At 38.8% G+C, this 23,773-nt stretch overlaps 1 protein-coding gene across 2 annotated transcripts in view; it reads right to left on the reverse strand.

Moving 5' to 3' along the window:
- SLC39A8 (solute carrier family 39 member 8) overlaps window positions 1-23,773 on the reverse strand; it is a 92,245-nt gene that overhangs the window by 16,326 nt on the left and 52,146 nt on the right. For both annotated transcript variants that reach the window (XM_025386139.1, XM_025386140.1), the window contains exon 7: window positions 184-391. In XM_025386139.1, the coding sequence (XP_025241924.1) occupies window positions 184-391 (208 nt within the window). The remainder of the gene's footprint in view (window positions 1-183; window positions 392-23,773) is intronic.

Here is a 23,773-nt window from a genome sequence, read left to right on the forward strand (position 1 = left end):
GTTTTGTTTTTGTTTTTGTTTTTGTTTTTAATTTCTGGATGAGATCAAAGATAATCATCAATGTCCAACAAGGTCTTCATTTTAGTGCATCAGAAGGCTTTTAAGAGCATGTCACCTGAAAAGTCTCATTCCACTGAAATCAAGAAGTAAGCAGACTTTTACAATATGAGCAGAGCTCCTTACCTAACTCGTGGGGAAATTCCTCACATAGGATTGCTATGGAAGTACTGAGTCCCTGAAGGAGAGACAAGGTGCAGGAAGCCCCAATCGCCAGGCCATCGATGAAATTGTGGAGGGCATCGCAGAGCGTTATCATCCAGGCAATCGTCCCTATTTCTGACAGTTTGGGCCCCTTCAAACAGGTACATGAACTTGGCTCTTTTTTTCCATCCTAGCAGAAAACCAATTAAAATGATAACCAACATTTCTTGAAAGTCTCAGAAATACAGACAAGTTGGAGATGGGTTATGTCTTGAAAAAAACAAATTGTTCCAACAGAAAGTCTTTTAGAGTAACTAGGAAACCCTAATAATACATAACAGAGAAAATAAGACTTATGGTTGAGAGAAAGGAAATTAATCAACTGACACACCTTGAATAAGCCACTAACAGACATTTTCCTTTACTTTCCCTTTAAAACAATCCTTTTGACTTATATAAACTTCTTCCTACTGCCTTTCTAAAATGCAGCAGATATTAACCTAAGAAATTTATTTATACACAAGATTTAAAATGAAGGAAGTTATTCAAAGACTAAACTTAAAGTCTTTTTCATGTTACAATTTAAATATGAAATCCACAACTAGAGCATGATGATATCAGGAACATTTGTTCTAATCCCTCCTATGCCACCGTGTGACAGTGAGCAAGTTATCACAGAGTTCCTTCAACTATAAAATGAAGACATTGTACTAAATGATTTGTTTATTTATCAACAACTTATTGAGTTTCCATTGTGTTCCAGGTACCATGTGGAGGGTTTAGGTTGTAACAATATGGTTCCTACAAGCTCCAAAGCTTAATTATTTTCTTAACAAATTGCATGAAGTGTAGATGGAACAGGCTAGCCTTTACACTAACACTTCTTTTCATGTAGAAACAATAATAAAAATAGAAAACCCTATGATGGACTCTTTGTAGGAATTTAGATTTCTAGGAAATTTACAAAATTGTACAAAATCAAATCAAATTGTACAGACAAATGCCAACTAAAACACTTTCCAGAAGTTGTAGAAAAAGATAAAATGCAAATTCATTTTTAAGTACAAAAGCAGTTTGCAATTAACTGGAGAACATTTTATTCCTAATTCTCCTCCTCTCACCTCTGCCTAAGCAGCTAATCATTATATTTATTGAACATCTGAAATCTGTAGAACACTCTGTTGAATGCTATGGGAAATACATGGAAATGGAAAACACAGCTTCTGTCTTTAAGAGGTGTATTTACGTTGGAGAAATAAGTCATAATATATACAGATACATTTTAAAAAATTGCAATATATATCCAACAGAGAGGGCTTACTTCAGAGCAACCATCTGAGAGGTTTTACATTTACTCCAATGTCACTTCACTACTCCGAACACTTTGGGGACCAACACTTTCAGAATCAACCTTAAATCTTGCAATACATCTCTTTACTGTTTCATTAGTGGCAAATCTGCACCTTTGGATTTTTGTTTGTAGGCACAGATAAAAGCATTTGGAGCAAATATATTTTTTAATTAATATGAAATGAATGGGAAACTGTTGGTAATAGGATTCATCATCATTGTCATCACCAATGTGGTTGTAGTAGAAATAGAAACAGCAAAGGCATATAGCATTTCTAATGTGCTAGGCACTGTTCTAAGCACTTCAAATACTGAACTCATCTAGAATAATTCTATGAGGAAAGTACAACTGTTACCATCATTTTATAGTTGAGGAAATTAAAGCACGAAAAGGTTGGTAAACTTACCCAGGGATACAAAAAAAGAGTAAGTGGGCATTTTTGGCAACAGTGCTTTACTACTACAAACATATCGGGAGGGGGATTCTTCTCTGTAATAGGATCTGACGGTAATTCCAAGGAGACTTCCCCACCTCTCAGAAAATTCTCCTGAACACCTGAGGCAACATTGAATAAGTATCGAATCTTGTTTATTTTAAGAAACAAAGTTTATCTGCATAAAAATAATTCTATCTTTTCGTAAAATGTGGATTTCTTTACTGTATAGCTATATCTTAAATGCACAATACAATAAACAATCATAATTTAGCACAGGTGGATCAGGTGGTTTCCATAAAAAATGCCCCAGAGCGGGAAGCAATTACAGCTGAAAGAGAAACAAAGGTGGTCGTAGGGAATGCCACAGAGGAAGTGACCTGGGCTTTGTAAAACTTACTGCCGTGATATACTTAATGAAATTATTTTGAATTAAAGCAGTTGTTTCCATCTTCCAATCTAATTTATCTAATTACATGTTTAAAATTTCCTTATTGTGATGATTTCAGAAGAAGACTACAAAACCAAGTCTTGACTACCTGATATCACATACAGAATCTGTATACAAACACCCTTAATTTTACAGAAGAAATTAAATTAATATATCAGGAATGATTCTCTTACCTCTAAGTACAGATATTACTGACTCTATTTATTATGCCTCATATTAGCTCGATGAGTTTTGGTCCCAAATGATACTGTTGAGCACGGTAAGAGTTATACATTTTTAATAGTTTTAGAACAAACCAAAGTAGGCAAACATTCACAGAAACTTCTTTTCTAATTCACCTAGAATTAAATCACTGAGCAGAGAGAAACTAAATTCAAGTTCCTGTAGTTAAGTTAGTGACTATGCCTATCTCTCTCTTTCCTTTTTAAATTTTTGTTTTCTGTTGTTATTGTTGTTCACTTCCTTGCTTTCTTGTCTGAGTTTTACTCTAAATATGAGGCTATTTCTACCCTCAGCCATGATGAGGCAACTCAACCTAGTGAAAAGACCCTAAGTCTGGAATCTGGAACTGAGTTCAAGCTTGGCTCTGAGAAGAATTACCGTGTAATCTTCAGCAAGACTCGTAACACCCTTCACTTAGTTATTAATGGGGATGAAAGTCAAAGCAATGTGTAGTATTATCAGAATGGGAGAGAAAGAATATCATACACCAAAGTTATAAAAATAGAGGGAGACTATGTTGAATCCCAACATAAATTGGAGGGGAAAAAACAAAATTTAAAAAAAAAAGTACTTAGAAATTAAAATGGAGAAAACAAATGGGTTTACTTGCAGAACAGTTTAAGGAAGGAGGAGAAAGCTGTAGAGGAGGAGGAGGTCTGGGGGAATAGGAAGGACAAGGAAAGGGAGAAGAAGAATGAGGAGGAGGAGGAGGAAGACAAGTACAAGGAGGATGAGAAGGAGGATGAGGAAGAGGACAAAGAGAAGGATGATTAGGAGGAGGACAAGGTGGAGGCAAGTGGAGAAGGAGGAAAAAGAAAACAGAGAGAAGAAGGAGAAGGAAGTGAGCAAGCATGAGTAAGAGGAGCAGGAAGAGGAATAAAAGGAGGAGATAAAAGGAGGAGAAAGATAAGAACATAGACAAGAAGGACACAAAGGAGGACGTGAAGAATATATGGATGAGCCTCTTTTAATAAGTGCAGAATGAGAATCTAATTCTATTCCACTAAATCTCATAAAAGGCTATCACAGAGGATAGTTTCAATAATAAAGTGAACAAGAAGATCTGATTGTCACTCAGTATCCTTCCTCAGCCATCCAAATGTTTGCTTAATGGGCCCACATATAAAGTGCCAGAGTGGTGCTGAGGGAGGCTATATATAGGTTCAGCATTCTCTTCCCCTACCAAGGGGGATCTGGCTTTCCAGCACTAAAGAAGTCCCAACCTTCAAAAGCCAAGGCTGATGCTGAGCCCCCAGAAAGCCATCACTGGCTGTATGTGGTAGCAGAATGATTCTATTGGATTCCTCCCAGTATAAGGGGATGCTCTTGGACTCACAAAGATAGACATATACAATATATGTCTTCCCTGCCTTCAGTGCCTCTGCAAGCACCATCATTCATGGACTTATAGCGCACCAAAGTTGATATATATAGCCAAAGTTTCCTGTGAAAACTATCTCCTAACCATTTTTTAGCAAAGGAAGTGAGACAATGGGCTCAATCCATATAATTCATGGATCACATCACCTGCACCCTCTAGTAGCAACCCATTTGACAGAATGATGAGATGTCCTGATGAAGCCTCAGCCAGGGTACAAGCCAAGAGATAACACCCTGAGAGGTTGGAGTTCTGTCCATAGGTTCGGCAGCCAAGCATATGATGTCATCTCTCTGTAGAGAATGCACAAATCCAAGAACCAAGAGGTGAGAGTAAAAAGGGTCTAGGTCAGGCTCAGTGGCTCCCGCCAGTAATCCCAGCACTTTGGGATGCCAAGGGGGAGGAATGCTTGAGACTAGGTGTTCGAGACCAGCCAAAGCAACATAGCTAGACCTCATCTCTATGAAAAATATATTAAAAATTACCCAGGTAATCCCAGCACTTTGGGAGGCTGAGGCAGGCAGATCACGAGGTCAGGAGATCGAGACCATCCTGGCTAACATGGTGAAACTCCACCTCTACTAAAAATACAAAAAATTAGCTGGGCGTGGTGGTGGGCACCTGTAGTCCTGACTACTCGGGGGACTGAGGCAGGAGAATGGTGTGAACCCGGGAGGCAGAGCTTGCAGTGAGCCGAGATATCACCACTGCACTCCAGCTTGGGTGACAGAGCGAGACTCCATTTTTTTAAAAAAAAAAAAAGAAAAAAAAAAATTACCCAGGTATGGTGGCATGAGCTTATGTTCCCAGATACTCGAAAGGCTGAGGTGGGAGAGTTACAGTGAGCTATTATTACGCCACTGCACTCCAGCTGGGTGACAGACTTAGACCTTGTCTCTAAATAAACAGATAAATAAATAAATCTATCTTATTTTTATGCCTAATACACTACTTAAAGAATTTTTACTGACAGGCAAGATGGCCGAATAGGAGCAGCTCCAGTCTGCAGCTCCTAGTGAGACCAACGCAGAAGGCAGGTGATTTCTGTATTTCCAACTGAGGTACCCAGTTCATCTCTTTGGGACTGGTTAGTCAGTGGGTGCAGCCATCGGAGGGTGAGCAGAAGCAGAGTGATGACCCAGGAAGTGCAAAGAGCCAGGGACCTCCCTCCTGGAGCCAAGGGAAGCCGTGAGGAACCATGCCATGAGGCACGGTGCTCTCCAGCCCAGATACTATGCTTTTCCCAAGGTCTTTGCAACCCACAGACCAAGAGATTCCCTAGGTTGCCTATACAAGGGCCCCGGGTTTCAACCACAAAACTGGGTGGCTGTTTGGGCAGACACCAAGCGAGCTACGGGAGTTTTTTTACATACCCCAGTAGTGCCTGGAACACCAGCAAGACAGAATCATTAACTCCTCTGGAAAGGGGGCTGAAGCCAGGGAGTCAAGTGGTCTTGCTCAGCAAATCCCACCTCCATGGAGCCCAGAAGGCTAAGATCCACTGGCTTGAAATTCTCGCTGCCAGCACAGCAGTCTGAAGTCAACCTGGGATGCTCGAGCTTGGTGCGAGGAGGGACATCCACCATTACTGAGGCTTGAGTAGGTGGTTTTCCTCTCACAGTGTAAACAAAGCCACCAGGAAGTTGAAACAGGGCGGAGCCCACCACAGCTTCACAAAGCCGCTGTAGCCAGAATGTCTCTCTAGATTCCTCCTCCCTGGGCAGGGCATCTCTGAAAGAAAGGCAGCTGCCCCAGTGAGAAGCTTATGGATAAAACTCCCATCTCCCTGGGTCAGTGAACCCAGGGGAAGGGGTGGCTCTGGGCACAGCTTCAGCAGACTTAAATGTTACTGCCTGCCAGCTCTGAAAAGAGCAGCAGATCTCCCAGCATAGTGCTCGAGCTCTGCTAAGGGACAGACTGCGTCCTCAACTGGGTCCCTGACCCCTGTGCCTCCTAACTGGGAGACACCTCCCAACAGGGCTCGACAGACACCTCATACAGAAGAGCTCCGGCTGGCATCTGATGGGTGCCCCTCTGGGCAAAGCTTCCAGAGGAAGGAGCAGAGAGCAATATTTGCTGTTCTGCAGCCAATGCTGGTGATACCCAGGCAAACAGGGTATAGAGTGTATCACCAGGAAACTCCAGCAGACCTGCAGAAGAGGGACCTGACTGTTACAAACCAACAAACAGAAACCAGTAGCATCAACATCAACAAAAAGGATGACCACTCAAAAACTCCATCCGAAGGTCACCAACAGCAAAGACCAAAGGTAGATAAAGCCACCAAAAGGAGGGAAAACTCGCATAAAAAGGCTAAAAAATCCAAAAACCAGAATGCCTCTTCTCCAAAGGATCACAACTCCTCAACATCAAGGGAACAAAACTGGACAGAGAATGAATTTGACGAACTGACAGAAGTAGGCTTTAGAAGGTGGGTAATAACAAACTCCTCTGAGCTAAAGGAGTATGTTGTAATCCAATGCAAGGAACCTAAGAACCTTGAAAACAAATTAGAGGAATTGCTAACTAGAATAACCAGTTTAGAGAAGAACATAAATGACCTGATAAAGTCAAAAAACACAGAACAAGAACTTTGTGAAGCATACACAAGTATCAATAGCCAAATTGATAAAGCAGAAGTATATCAGAGATTGAAGATCAACTTAATAAAATAAAGCATGAAGACAAGATTAGAGAAAAAAGAATGAAAAGGAGCAAGCAAAGAATCCAAGAAATATGGGACTATGTGAAAATACCAAACCTACATTTGATTTATGTACCTGAAAGTGATGGGGAGAATGGAATCAAGCTGGAAAACACACTTCAGGATATTATCCAGGAGAACTTCCCCAACCTAGCAAGACAGGCCAACATTCAAATTCAGGAAATACAGAGACCACCACTAAGATACTCCTAAAGAAGAGCAACTCCAAGACACATATTCACCAAGTTTTGGTCAGATTCACCAAGGTTGGAATGCAGGAAAAAATGTTAAGGGCAGCCAGAGAGAAAGGTCAGGTTACCTAAAAAGGGAAGCCCATCAGACTAACAGTGGATCTCTCTACAGAAACATGACAAGCCAGAAGAAAGTAGGGGACAATATTCAACATTCTTAAAGAAAAGAATTTTCAACCCACAATTTCATATCCAGCCAAACTAAGCTTGATAAGTGAAAGATAAAATCCTTTACAGACAATCAAATGCTGAGGGATTTTGTCACCACAAACAATCAAATGCTGAGGGATTTTGTCACTACCAGGCCTGCCTTACAAGAGCTCCTGAAGGAAGCACTAAATATGGAAAGGAACAACCAGTACCAGCCATGGCAAAAACAAACCAAAATGTAAAGACCATTGACACTATGAAGAAACTGCATCAACTAATGGGTGAAATAACCAGCTAGCACCATAATGACAGGATCAAATTCTCATATAACAATATTAAGCTTATATGTTAATGGGTTAAATGCCCCAATTACAAGGCACAGACTGGCAAATTGGATAACGAGTCAAGACCAATCAGTGTGCTGTATTCAGGAGACCCATCTTATGTAAGAAGACACACATAGGCTCAAAATAAAGGGATGGAGGAATATTTACCAAGCAAATGGAAAGCAAAAAAAAGAAAAAAAAAAAAAGCAGGGGTTGCATCCTAGTCTCTGATAAAACAGTCTTTAAAACAACAAAGATCAAAAAAGGCAAGAAGGGCATTACATAATGGTAAAGGGATCAATGCAACAAGAAGAGCTAACTATCCTAAATATATATGCACCCAGTACAGGAGCACGCAGACTCATTAAGCAAGTTCTTAGAGACCTACAAAGAGACTTAGACTCCCACACAATAATAGTGGAAGAATTTACCACCCCACTTTCAATATTAGAGAGATGAATAAAACAGAAAATTAACAAGGATATTAAAGACTTGAACTCAGCTCTGGACCAAGCTGACCTAATAGACATCTACAGAACTCTCCACTCCAAATCAACAGAATATACATTCTTCTCAGCACCACATAGCGCTTATTCTAAAATAGACCTGTGACATAATTGGAAGTAAAACACTCTTCAGCAAATGCAGAACAGAAATCATAACAGTCTCTCAGACCATAAGGCAACCAAATTAGAACTCAGGATTAAGAAACTCACTCAAAACCACACAACTACAAAGAAATGGAACAACCTGCTCCTGAATGACTACTGGGTAAATAACGAAATTAAGGCAGAAAGAAATAAGTTCTTTGAAACCAATGAGAACAAAGACACAATGTACGAGAATCTCTGGGACACAGCTAACGCAGTGTTTAGAGGGAAATTTATAGCATTAAATGTCCACAAGAGAAAGCAGAAAAGATCTAAAATTGACACCCTAATATCACAATTAAAAGAACTAGAGAAGCAAAAGCAAACAAATTCAAAAGCTAGCTGAAGACAAGAAATAACTAAGATCAGAGCAGAACTGAAGGAGATAGACACATGAAAAACCCTTCAAAAAATCAATGAATCCAGGAGCTGGTTTTTTGAAAAGATTAGCAAAATAGATAGACTGCTAGCCAGAGTAATAAAGAAGAAAAGAGAGAAGAATCAAATAGACACAATAAAAAATGGTAAAGTGGGATCACCACTGATCCCACAGGAATACAAACTACCATCAGAGAATACTCTAAACACCCTTACACAAATAAAGTAGAAAATCTAGAAGAAATGGATAAATTCCTGGACACAAACTCTCCCAAGACTAACCCAGGAAGAAGTCGAAACCCTGAAAAGGCCAATAACAAGTCCTGAAATTGAGGCAGTAATTAATAGCCTAACAACCAAAAAAAGCCCAGGACTAGAGAGATTCACAGTCAAATTCTACCAGACGTACAAACAGTAGCTGGTACCATTCCTTCTGAAACTATTACAAACAATAGGAAAAGAGGGACTCTTCCCTAGCTCATTTTATGAGGCCAGCATCATCCTGATACCAAAACCTGGTAGAGACAAAACAAAAAAAGAAAATTTCAGACTAATATCCCTGATGAACATTGATGTAAAAATACTGAAAAAAATACCAGCAAACCAAATCCAGTAGCATATTAACAAGCTTACCCACTATGATCAAGTTGGCTTCATCCCTGGGATGCAAGGCTGGTTTGCAGAAGACATGATTATATATTTTAAAAACCCCATCATCTCAGCCCCAAAACTCCTTAAGCTGCTAAGCAACTTCAGTACAGTCTCAAGATATAAAATCAATGTGCTAAAATCACAAGCATTCCTATACACCAATAACAGACAAACAGAAAGCCAAATTATGAGCAAACTTCCATTCACAATTGCTGCAAAGAGAATAAAATACCTGGGAATACAACTTACAAGTGATGTGAAGGAGAACTTCAAGGAGAACTACAAACCACTGCTCAAGGAAATAAGAGAGGACACAAACAAATGGAAAAACATTCCATGCTCATGGATAAAAAGAATCAATATCATGAAAATGGCCATACAGTTCAAATTTGTAGACTCAATGCTAGTTCCATCAAGCTACCATTGACTTTCTTCAAAGAATTAGAAAAAAACTACTTTGAATTTTTTACGGAACCAAAAAAGAGCCTGTATAGCCAAGACAATCCTAAGCAAAAAGAACAAAGCTGGAGGCATCACGCTACCTGACTTCAAACTATCCTACAAAGCTACAGTAACCGAGACAGCATAGTACTGGTACCAAAACAGATATAGAGACCAATAGAATAGAACAGAGGCCTCAGAAATAACACCACACATCTACAGCCATCTGATCTTCGACAAACCTGACAAAAACAAGCAATGGGGAAAGAATTCCCTATTTAATAAATGGTTTTGGGAAAACTGGGTAGCCATAAGCAGAAAACTGAAACTGGACCCCTTCCTTATACTTTATACAAAAATTAACTCAAGATGGATTGAAGATTTAAATGTAAGACCCAACACCCTAGAAACCCTAGAGGAAAACCTAGGCAATACCATTCAGGACATAGGCATGGGCAAAGACTTCATGAGTAAAACACCAAAAGCAGTGGCAACAAAAGCCAAAACTGACAAATGGGATCTAATTAAACTAAAGAACTTCTGCACAGCAAAAGAAACTACCATCAGAGTGAACAGACAACCTACAGAATGGGAGAAAATTTTTGCAATCTATCCATCTGACAAAGGGCTAATATCCAGAATCTACATGGAACTTAAACAAATGTACAAGAAAAAAAACAGCCCCATCAAAAAGTCGGTGAAGGATATGAACAGACACTTTTTAAAAGAAGACATTTATGTGGCCAAGAAACATATGAAAAAAGGCTCATCATCCACTGATCATTAGCGAAATGTAAATCAAAACCACAATAAGATACCATCTCATGCCAGTTAGAATGGCAATCATTAAAAGTCAGGAAACAACAGATGCTGGAGAGGATGTGGAGAAATAGGAACGCTTTTACACCGTTAGTGGGAGTGTAAATTAGTTCAACCATTGTGGAAGACAGTGTGGCGATTCCTCAAGGATCTAGAACCAGAAATACCATTTGACCCAGCAATCCTATTACTGGGTATATACGCAAAGGATTATAAATCATTCTACTATAAAGACACATGCACATGTATGCTTACTGTAGCACTATTTAGAATAGCAAAGACTTGGAACCAATCCATATACCCATCAATGATAGATAAAGAAAATGTGGCATGTATACACCATGGAATACTATACAATCATAAAAAGGATGAGTTCATGTCCTTTGCAGGGACATGGATCAAGTTGGAAACCATCATTCTTAGCAAACTAACACAGGAACAGAAAACCAAACACTGCATCTTCTCAGTTGTAAGTGGGAGCTGAACAATGAGAACTTACGGGCACAGGGAGGGAAACACCACACACCGGTGCCTGTTCGGGGGGTGGGGGCAAGGGGAGGGATAGCATTAGGAGAAATACCTAATGTAGATGATGGGTTGATGGATGCAGCAAATCACCATGGCACATGTATACCTATGTAACGAACCTACACGTTCTGCACATGTATCCCAAAACTTAAAGTATAAAAAAAAAAAAAAAAAAAAAAAGAATTCTTGTCTCCTGTCCCCAAAACCTTGGACTTGATGAGTTTGATGGACCTACTATCCAAGGCAGTAATTCTTATACCAGGAAACATGGTCATTTTCTGATTCATTGGAAGTAGAGACTAACTCCTGGCAATTTAAAGTTCTTTATGCCCCTGAACCAACAGAGATGAGGAAGTCACTATAACTAGCTAGGGTTATCACACCTAATGATCCGGGGGAACTGATTTTCTGCTACAGATTGAAGACAAGGATAGTGCTTAGAACTCAGGGAATTCAGTGGGATGCCTCTAAGTACTCCTCCCCGATAGTCCTGGTCAAGGGAAAATAGCAACAATCCCCAAAAAAAAACAAGACTACCAAGCACTCAGATCTTCCAGAAATGAAGATTTCAATTGCCCTAACTGGAAAATGACTCATCCAGTCAAGGTGATGTCAGACAGTGTGGTAAATACAGAAGGTATTGTCAATGGGGGACGCTATAATGAGCAGTTTAGGCCTCATGACCAGCTCCAGAAGTGAGCTGCAGCTATAATTAATGTTCCTTAATTGCATCTTCTTCTCCCAATATTTTATGTGAAGAGTGTTGCTGGGGACTAATATTTTAGTCAGGTTGCAGTATTAGTAAAAGACATCACGGGAATGATATGGTAGTTGATGGGATTTTGTGCATCCCCTATGTTAGGAACATGCATTTGTTAACCACATGGAGGACAAGATTGGAGGTTGATAGAGAGAAAAAGGGGTAGAGTATTCAATATATCTTTCATTTCTCCCTCCAGATCCACTTTCCGCCCTTCTTTCCCCATAAAGCCTATATGCACTCTATCAAAGGCCCTCATGTCCAGGTGCTCAGCAGGTTCCAGACAGTGAGCTCTAACAAAATTGGAGGGAAGGAGGAGTGGGGATCGGGATATTTATTCCCCTGGCTCCCTCCTTGAAGGTTAGGTAACTTAGGCTGGCTATGTCCACAACTAAAGATCACTGTTCCACTTACAGTAGCTTTCTATACAAAACTAGCTCCTTTCCAGTTCTAGAGAACCTTCTTTCTTCCCTTTTCCCTTTGGACATAGGTTGTTGACAGCTCCACTGTTAATAGCCTCAGGTTACTGCCCTGTGATTCACCTACACCTGATCAGAGTTTTATAAATTGTCTCTCCTCTATTATTTATCCTTATTTGAGTGGGCCATCTCTCTCTGGAAAGGATTTGACTAATCCAAAGTCTAATGCTCATTCAACAACACAATACTATTAAATAAGTTTTCATGAAAAAAGTAACAAAAAGGATTACATAGACATGAATATACTAAAAAGAGTTAAATGCATTCTATAAATATAAAGTTTTGATAGGCGTTGCTTTTATTACTAGGTTTTCCAATTATTTCAATGTTTGTATTTTATAGCTGGTGATTACTTGGTCCTTCTCCTCACCCTGAAAAGTCAGCTAACTACAACCAAAATGAAGTTTCACATGAGAAAGGATAAATTATTTATCTTTAATGCATGTAACCAAATATAATTCAAATGCACTTACCTTCCAGTCATTCGGTTTCAGGCAAAGCTCAAAACTATTTCCAAAACTCTCTTTGCTAATTAAAATAACCATTAACAAGAAAATGACAATTTCTAGAAACCTTGCAAGTTGTTTCCTGTCTCTCCAATCCTTCTGTGGAATGTGAGTAAAGTTGTTCTGGTCTTTAGTAGTTTAATTAATAATCAGTTATTTTCAGTTTGCGACCATAGCATTTTTACTGCCTTGAAAAGAACAATTTAGGAGAAACCTGAGAGGTTTTCAAGAAATCTGCTACTATTTTGCAAATGGAATCTAAAGTAAATAATAGTTAAATATTTACGGTTATCTTAATGGACTATTTATACCACTCTAAAAGGCTGCTTACTGTTGCTACAGATGAGGATGGCATTAATGCACTGGTACATTCAGGACACAGGATATCGTTTCTTATAAAAAGCCCATAAAATGTACCTCTCAGCCTACACAACTCTCATTCTTACTGCAACATCTTAAAGGGATTCAGGAGGCACCAGGAAATTTCTTAAGTTTCAATGTAAGTTGGAGAAATCAGTTGCTAGGATCCTTAAAAGTAGTGTTTCCAAAATAAGGAATATGTACACTGATCGGCATCAAGGCTTTCAGAATAATTCATATGAGAAAACAGGAATAGGATGGGGTGTCGTGGAGAAACCAACCCCATTCAGCAGCTGCCTGTCATGTCTTAACATTTGACATGAATTACGTCAAGAACTGAAATATTCAAGATCCCACTCAATATACTCCATGTGACTCACCTGCAAAAAAAGAGAGACTGACTTCTGTGGCAGAGAAGATCTAAAAACACACTGTCAAGGAGCTTAGGGAAAGTGGCAAGAGGCAAAGAAACAGATGAGATGAGAGATTAGAGCCAGTGGTAACGGCAACCACAACAGAACGGGTACTTAGGACCAAGTAGGGGTGATAAGGAATAGGCAAGTTGCCAACAGAGAGACAAATATAAAGCTATTATCTGCAAGGGGCAACTGGCACCCTGGTTTATATTTCAATAGTTTAGGACAACAGAAGCTGTCTCTACTCTGTACATGGAGCTTGAGAAGTAGGAGCCACACAGGATAAAAGTACTGGGACCACATTCCCTCTGAAAGCTGTCACTGTGCCACTCTAAAGATGTGCTGACGCATTTAAGAAAAGAAGAATTTGGCATGAAATATACAGAATACACTACTGGAGCACAGAGCAGTAGTGATAATAATATTCATACTAATAACAGAGCCTCCTGCCACATTCTCACTCACTATTCTTCTGGTACTGTGCTACGCATTTTACATATACCATCATTCAATCTTCACAACCCGATATAGATATGATCCCCATTTTACAAATGAGGAAACTGAGGTATAGAAAGGTTAGGTAAATTAACCAAAGTCATACCTCTAGAAATGTTTAGAAACAGGATTTGAGCCTCCATGCCAAAGAAGCTAAGCCTGTGATCCCTAGGATATATAAGTAATTTTATTTTCTGTGTTGTTTGTTCCTGTTCACCCGGAATGTAGCACTGAAGGCACTCAGTGAGTGTTTGTTGACTGACTAAATAAAGGTGTAGTAATAGTAAAAGTACATCTTCTCTCATGACATGTTCACAAATCATTGTCCCATGAAGCATGTATTCCAATCTTTCCAAAGAGCAAACACATGGACATTTAAGAACAACATGAAAAGGGTGTGCATAAAAAAAGTTCACTAATCAATTCCAAATTGATTCATCACTATAACATAAAATTCAGTGCAGAGATGCTTTTGTTGTTTGTTTGCCAATTCTTAGCTACTGAAAGTTGAAGAACTGGATCAAAATCTCCTGGCAGGACAAGTTCGTTTTTTCTTTTTAGCCAAGAATTTAGCATTTAATGGGTGCTCAATAAATATTATTTTTAATTAAATGGTGGGGGGTGCTGAATTATGTAGAGAAATGAAATATCAAAATACATTTCAGTCAATGGACCTCAGAGGCTTCCCCCTCTATTCTAGTGATCAAGGCAGAAGATTTTTTTTTTTTTTTTTTTTTGAGACAGGAGTCTTGCTCTGTCCTCCAGGCTGGAATGCAGTGGTACAATCTCGGCTCACTGCAATTTCTGCCTCCGGGTTCAAGCGGTTCTCTTGCCTCAGCCTCCCGAGTAGCTGGGACTACAGGCACCCGCCACCACGCCTGGCTAATTTTTTGTATTTTTAGTAGAGACAGGGTTTCACCGTGTTAGCCAGGATGGTCTCGATCTCCTGACCTCGTGATCCGCCTGCCTCGGCCTCCCAAAGTGCTGGGATTACAGGCGTGAGCCACCGCGCCCGGCCCTCAAAGCAGAAGATTTTTATTGGCAACCATCTTGCATCTAACTTTGTGAACTTACACATTTTTTCAGAAGATCATTTGGGAAAGGAGGGCATAAAAGTAAGAATATTACAATGAAAGCAGATAACCTGTTGAAGATTTATTGTTTGCAAGACACTGTTTGCCTGTGATGAGTGCATCATCCCGATTACAGAAGAAGTAAATGAGGACACTGGAAGAAAGGACTTGCCCAAAACAACACAGCTAGAAAATGGGAAAGTCAGGATTTGTGCCCAGAATATTTGACTCCTAAGCCTATGCAATAAGAGGCCAAGAGACTGCTCAAGAGAATTGAGTTTTTCAGATGAGGAATTTCTGATTTAAGTAGCTTGTTGCTACTTTCTTTGTTGCTATAAAGAAAGAAATTATTTTATTGCTGTTTGCCAGTCTCCATCCTGGAAGGTGGAGTACCTCCAGGATTCAAGTAACTCTGGTTTTGAGTAGAAGACACTGAACTAATTAATGTGCTGAGGTGTTCTGAGGATTGCTAACACTTCACACACACTTAAAATAATACTTCCAATCGTTGAGGAGGAAAAAAGCACCATCCTAGAGCTTTCAAATCCACTATGTATAATCTATTGTTTACAGATTGCAAAAATTGATTGCAAAAGACAGTTGTTTTCCTGACTGGCCTGTTCTTAGTTTATAACACTTAATAAAATGTAATTTTGGAGCCAATGGCTTGCATTATTAACACTGTTAAAGTGTTAGAACACAGGAATGCTTACTTTGAAGAAGAATTTCTATCCAGAAAGTTTTCCAATGTCATTTTATACAAGCATCCACTGTGCCTACCTACTCTGTTTATCTTTCTGTTCCTAAAACCAACTGAACTGTTTCCTACTCTAGAGACTTCTCACTGGCTGTTTCCTCAGCCATAACATTATTCTCTCTGATATTCACATGGATGGTTCCTTCTTACAATTCAGATTTTAACTTAAATGTGTTCTCCTTGAGGAAGTCATCCCTGACCACCCACACTAATATAGTGACCCAGACATCATCCTATCACATTTTAATTCCCCACAGGACATTTTAAAATTTATTTTTGTATTTTATGTGTATAAATGTATGGGGTACAAGTGTAATTTTGTTACATGTATAGATTGAGTAGTGGTGATGTCAGGATATCCATCACCCAAATAAAGTACATTGTACCCATTAAGTAATATCTTATCATGCACCCTCTTCCCTCCTGCTCACCCTTCTGAATCTCCATTGTCTATCATTCCATATTCTATGTCCACATGTACACATTAGTTACCTCGTACTTATAAATGCCAGCATGGCATTTGTAACTCTATGATGTTGGGCTGTGTGTCCCACTAGAATGAACTGGAATGCCAGAGCACAGGAACATTTTCTATCTAGTTTGTCATGGCATTTCCAGGATGTAGAGCAGAGCTTGGCACTTGACAGGTGATCACTGAATACATGAGAAGAAAATAAATGATGGAATGAATGACGGAATACCATCTTCCTACACTTTAATATAGCATCACTGATTTAGTGTATGGACCAGGATACCATTCAGAATATAAAATGTTGTCTTAAAAGTAGCCTGATATATCACAGAGGCCCAGTTTAAGATTGCCATTATTGTTTTAATATAAAAGTTACATGATTCTGGGATTTTGATCAAAGTCACAAACACTATAAAAATTACAGAAAAAATACAGACTATTTTTGCAAAAGTAGTGTTTGTCCAAAAAAGAATTTTTGAGATTCTACTTTCTAAATGGAAACAATCTCTAGATTTGGGTGTTTGTTTGCAACCCAGGAAACTATTAATGATGGCTGATCCCTCACTTATTTTTTCCAATATATACTTTGTAACCTAGTAATAAAGGAGGATACACTAGAAAGCATAAGGCCAGAGGCCTGAATGTCTTCTGGAACCTTCAAATGTAATCTCTACTGGTGTTTCCTCTGCTATTAAATGTTTCTGACTTTTATCCACTTTCACTAAGTTGGTATAAATGTTCAGTAAAGTCATGTTCATTAAGCACTTTGATATTCCTAAGTAGAAAGAGATTCAGTAAAATAAAGTCTGTTTTTTTTGTTTTTACTTTTAATGTTCTGACACCTGATAACAAATAAAAAGTAATAATACCTTAACCACTTTGAAAAAGAATTAGGCTCACATATTGGTCTCTCCCTTCTATTTATTAGAATTCAAAACTTCTATAATAATATTTCTAAATAAATTGAGCCAATAATTAGCATGGAGAGCAAAGTTAAAGGCAGGAGAATGTCACCACTTAATTTAAATAAATGAGGAGTTATTGGGCCGGGCGCGGTGGCTCAAGCCTGTAATCCCAGCACTTTGGGAGGCCGAGACGGGCGGATCACGAGGTCAGGAGATCGAGACCATCCTGGCTAACACGGTGAAACCCCGTCTCTATTAAGAAATACAAAAAACTAGCCGGGCGAGGTGGCGGGCGCCTGTAGTCCCAGCTACTCGGGAGGCTGAGGCCGGAGAATGGCGTGAACCCGGGAGGCGGAGCTTGCAGTGAGCTGAGATCCGGCCACTGCACTCCAGCCTGGGCGACACAGCGAGACTCCGTCTCAAAAAAAAAAATAAAAATAAAAATAAAAATAAAAATAAATGAGGAGTTATTAACTTAATTGAATTGAGAGCATTAGAACAGGACTGAAATTCTCTATCTAAGAAGCAGACATATAGTAGAATCAAATTTCATCACCCAATCAATGCCCTAACTCTAACACTTAATACTTTTATTAAGAGTGAGCACTTAAATTGTTCTTCAAATACCTTCAATTCTTTTTTTATTCACTAAGATTGTAAGTGAAGTATTAATAGTTATAAAAGTGAAATTTGTTATCTGGAAATTTACCTCAGACACAAAACTGAATAGATATGATTGTAGAGACAAATAAATATTATAGGTGAGGGTGTGTGTGTGTGCATGTGTGTGTGTGTGCATGAGCCAGTCTGCTAATTACTATATAATATAGTAATGACCTCAGAAAGCAGTTTGGCAAGACCACACTTCATTTACAGGATGCTTTAGCTTTGGTATCTTTTTAATTTAGAATTCTTATTTTGAATACATATAATAAATAAAATGGAATAATAAAATGTAGAATAAATTCTGCCTCTGCAAGTGCTTCTTCAAGGGAGATGGATTTCATTTATTACAATAAAACACCTCATGGTTTGGCAAATCTTCCATCATGCAATCCACTGAGTAAAAGTTACTCACCAGGTCTTGATTCAGTATTCCCAAACTGCGGAATGCAGCATGCAAAGAATAGAGCACAATATAAATTTTTTAAATAAGCAAATAGCAGAAGCCAAAGAAAACAAAGTGGTCTATTTTAGTCATCCAACAATTATGAAATGGATATCCTTTATAAGGCAATCTTTTAAAAAGCTGATGTTAAAGACTGACCAGCAATAGAATAAGTATTTAAATATTCCATTGCTTCCCCTGGCTTGCCACTGGGTTTTCCACACAGTAGAATACGCAATTCTTTCTGATGAGCAGAATAATTTACTTGAACCTCATATATTATTTGTTCATTTTTCAAGAGAAAAAATGTATTGGCATTCATTATGAACTTTTTTTATCAATCAGCATGCATGACAGAACAACATAGCAATTCTTCATTACACTAATGGAGGAAAAATTAACTTGACATCAAGCCTAATTGACTAAAACCTCACTAATTCTTCTAAACAGGGATAAGTCCTGCTTGATTAGTGAAAGCAATTTATTATAGAACATGTTTAGATAGATGCACTTTTAAGTGTTACGCTTTCCAGAACTTAACACTAACAAACTGAGCTTTCCAGGATCAAAGGCGAGATCCTTTGTTGAGGTTCTTAAGAAAACCTGCCACAGTGTATGGATAAGACTAACACAATATATCAAACACATAATAACAACTTGGAATTTCTCTAGATAATTTAGAAGCTTTAGGTGCAATCTTGCCAAAAAAAAATTATTTCAAAAGAAATTTTTATAGATGCTGCCAAAATACTCTACAGCCAAGCCCACAGCAAAATAGAACACATCATAACTTATCAGCTATGACAGACTGGTAATCAAAACTAACAAGGTTTCGCTATGCGGGCAATCCTCAACTCACTACGAGTTGTTTTACAAAAGTTCATTTGTAAGTTAATTGTTAGAAATAACAACTTATTACAGCAATATTCTCATTAAGAAGTTGGTATTATGTATCTGGAGCAAACATGAGCTTGGAATGCAAGACCCCAGAAGGGGATCTCAGCATAGTTTTGCTGTTTATTATCTGTGTGAACTTGAGGGAGTCATTGTATTTAACTGGATCTTAATTTATTCAGCCATAAGTTGACTTAATATCAATTTCACAATGCTGTGGTAGGAATTTAATAGAATAATAGCTAAAAAGCTACCCCAGTGCCCTCTGCTCTTACCCGTAGGCATTTATGTTCCTTCTTCAAGTATTTCTCTGTATCACAGATTATTGGCTGGCAGGTCATAGAGAAGCATCAGCGAGTTCATGAACCCCTTTAAATTGTATGCAAAATTTGGTAGGTCTGTTGCAAAAGGTAATGAGCTTCATCAAGCGGCTGTCTAAGGGAATGATTAAAAGCCATTGTTCTATAGCCACTTTCTTGCATTTTTCAAAATTAGAAAATGACAAATGTTTAAAAACAATGACTGGAAGCACCCTCTGCACTTAAGTTGCTATTCTGCCCAAGCGTATTATCCCAGTAAAGTCTTACATATCTGTCAGGATGGATACAAGGTCAAGATGGATACAAGCATCATTTTCTCAGAAGAGCATCCTTGACCATTTTGCTTTCATCACGTTCCATCCCCAATATGCGCCACTCCACTTGCATCACGCCCCACCCCAACACACACAACATCTCTCTCAGCACAGTAACTTGTATATGCCTCTACTCTAGTACTCATCACACTACACAATAACTATTTTTTACATGTCAGTAAGTTCTAGTTTTACATGCTCAAAAAGTTCTAGTCAAATAATAATTTTTTCACAAAAATGTATACTTAGATTTTATTTAAAGTAGTCATTTTAATTGATGAGAAGCATACAAATCGGAAAGCAATTTTGCTTTTTTAAAAGAACTCTCAGTGTAACAAATCTAAGTTCAAATCGTTACTCCAATGTTAAACTTCCCTGAAATTCAGCTTTCCAAATTGAGATAATTATACCTAAATGAATGTTGCATATGAATACTATTTGCAAAGTATTGGTATATTACTTGCACATGACAGGTACCACCAGCATCACACCACCAACTACCACCATTATTATTTCTATTAGTTATTTAGGAGTGACAGGTGCAGGCATACATCTTTTTCCTGCACTTCACTTTATTGTGCTTCCAGATATTGTGATTTTTACAACTGAAGGTTTGTTGCAACCCTGCATTGAGCAAGTCTATCAGCACCATTTTTCTATCAGCATGTGCTCATTTCATGTCTCTGTGCCACACTTTGGTAATTCTCACAATATTTCAAACTTTTTCATTATTATTATATCTATTATGGTGATCTGTAATCAGTGATTTTGATGTCACTATTGTCATTGTTTTGGGACACCATGACTGTGCCCACATAAGATGGCAGATTTAACCACTTAATGTTGTATGCATTCTGACTGCTCCAGTGACCAGCCATTCCCCCATCTTCCTCCCTTCTGTAGGGCCTCTCTATTCCCTGAGACACAAGAGTATTGAAATTATGCTAACTAATAATCCTAAAATGGCCTCTATGTGATCAGGTGAAAGGAGGAATTGCATGTCTCTCACTTAAAATCAAAAGCTAGAAATGATTAAACTTAGCGAGGGAAACATGTCAAAAAGCCAAGATAGGCCAAAAGCTAGGTTTTGTGTGCCAAATAGCCAAGTTGTGAATGCAAAGGAGAACTTCCTGAAGGAAATTAAAAGTGCTACTCCAATGAACACACAAATGATAAGAAAGCAAAACAGCGTTATTTCTGACATCAGTAAAAATTAAGTGGTTTGGATAGACGATCAAGTCAGCCATAACATACCCTAAAGTAGGAGCAAGCCCCTCTTTTCAATTCTATGAAGGTTGAGACGGGAGAAAGCTGAAGAAGAAAGGTTGGAAGGTAGCAGAATTGGTTCATTAGGTTCAAGAAAAGAAGCCATCTCTATGACATAAAAGTGCCAAGTGAAGCAGCAAGTGCTGATGGAGAAGTTACCCAGATCTAACTAAAATCATTGATGAAGGTGGCTACACTAAACACCAAATTTTCAATGTAGATAAAACAGCCTTCTGTTGGAAGAAGATGCCATCCAGGGCTTTCATAGTTAGAGAGAAGAAGTCAATGCCTAGTTTCAAAGCTTCAAAGGACAGGCTGACTCTCTTGTTTGGGGCTAACGCAGCTGGTAACTTTAAGCTGAGACCAATCATCATTTACCATTCCAAAACTCCGAGGGCCCTTAATAATTATGCTAAATTTACTCTGTCTGTGCTCTAGAAATGGAAGAACACAGCCTGGATGGCAACATATCTGTTTACAGCATGGTTTACTGAATATTTTCAGTCCACTGCTGGGACCTATGGCTCAGAAAAATAAAAGACATTCCTTTCAAAATATCACTGCTCATTAACAGTGCATCTAGTCACCTAAGAGCTCTTACGGAGATGTACAAGAAGATGAATGTCGTTTTCATGCCTGCCAACACTACATCCATCCTGAAGTCCATGGGTCAGGGAGTAGTTTTGACTCACAAGTCATATTATTTAAGAAATACATTGTGCAAGACTGTAGCTGCCATAGTAGTGATTTCTATAATGAATCTCAGTAAAGGAAGTTGAATATCTTCTAGAAAGGATCCATCATTCTAGATGCCATAAGAACATTTACAATTCAGGGGAGGAGGTCAAAATATCCACATTTACAGGAGTTGGGAAAAAGTTGATTCCAACCTTCATGGATAACTTTGAGGTGTTCAAGAATTCAGTAAAGGAAGTCACAGCAGGTGTAGTGGAAATAGCAAGAGAATTACAATGAGAAGTGAAGCTTGAAGATGGAACTGAATTGCTGCAATCTCATGATCAAACTTGAATAAATGAGCAGTTGCTTCTTATGAATGAGCAAACAAAGTGGTTTCTTGAAACAGAATCTACTGCTGGTATAGATGCTGTGAACAACATTGAAATGACAAAAAAGGATTTAGAATACTTCATAAATGTAGTTGACAAAGCAGTGGTAGAGGTTCAGAGGATCGCATCCAATGTGGAAAGAAGTTCTACTGTGGGTAAAACGCTGTCAAACAGTATCGCATGTACAGAGAAGTCTTTCATGAAAGAAGCAATCGATGTTGCAAACTTCATTGTTTTAAAACACTTCCACAGCCACTCCAACCTTCAGCAACCACCACCCTGGTCAGCAGCCATCAACATCAGAGGCACAACCCTCCACTTACAAAAAGATTAGAACTTGCTGAAGGCTCAGATGATCAGTAGCACTTTTTAGCAATAAGGTATTTTTAAATTAAGATATCAATGTCATTTTTTAGACATAATGCCAGTGCACACTTAATAGACTATAGTGTAGTGAAAACATATCTTTTATATTCACTGGGAAACCAGAAATCATGTGACCTGCTTTATTGTGATATTTGCTTTATTGCAGTGGTCTGGAACCAAATTCACCTGATTTTGACGCTGACTATGATTCAGAGAAAATCTGAGCAGGGACAGCCTTCCAGGAGGTAAAGAACACAATGATGTTTCTGGAACTTCATACAAGGAAGCAGACTAATTTCATGTGATCACCTGGCTCCCGGGGCACTCCAAAGTTTCAAGGCATACTGTTCTCCTTGTCTACAACAGTGTGTGATTCTAACTAGATGGGCCACCACTCTGTATCTCACAGCTGTGTAGTACATCGTTTAGTTTGTAGGTATGAAGGAGGTAAAAGTCAACAGTTGGCCCCTGAAAGTGAAGACACTGGCTCAGGGCTGAGGATTCTGACTTTCTACTCAGCAATGTATTATCATCGCTAGTCAACGTGAACCATACTGAGAGACAGCCTATTAAAAGCCTTTCCCACTTTTCCCCAACCCCACAGTCCTTCATTCCTACTTCCCACCTGCCTGAAATTGAGAACATCTAACACATAATTTACCCACAAACACTTTCTCCACCTTCCATCCCATCTTAGAATAAGAGTGCTTCTCCTTTTCACTGTGAACAACTCCACTTGTACTCTGTTTTCATTTCTTCTCTAGAAATACACTCCATAAGATATCCCTACCATGACTTCCATTCTCTTTCGAATCTTCAGCCTCTCCCTGTCCACCTGGCCTTTCCTCCCTGTCTTCAATCTCCTTCAGATTAACAAAATCCCAAATCCTGACATTCCACTGAACTGCTGTTACCCCTCATTTTTTTTTTCACTTCAATGACAAACTACTTGAAATGGTTTACTTTTCTAGTCTTTTCCTATATCTCTTTACCAGATCCAGTCTCTCCTCTTCTTTCAGCTCCTTGCAGCACAATAATGTTCCCCAGAGTAGCTACTTGTAACTTTAGAAGCACTGAAAGTTTTTACATTCTTTGCCAAAGGCTTTTTAAACCAAGGAAGGAGTTATTCAGCACACACACACACCCCACACAGCAACACTTCCTAAACACACTTTGGACCTCTCACCTTACCCACAGAGTTTCTGCTGTCCATGGCAGATACTCCCAACCTTCTCTTTCTTGAAAATTATTCTAAAATGTCTTCTCCCTACCCCATACCAG

The sequence above is a fragment of the Theropithecus gelada genome, chromosome 5 (genome assembly GCF_003255815.1).
Source record: "Theropithecus gelada isolate Dixy chromosome 5, Tgel_1.0, whole genome shotgun sequence".
Lineage (NCBI taxonomy): Eukaryota > Metazoa > Chordata > Mammalia > Primates > Cercopithecidae > Theropithecus > Theropithecus gelada.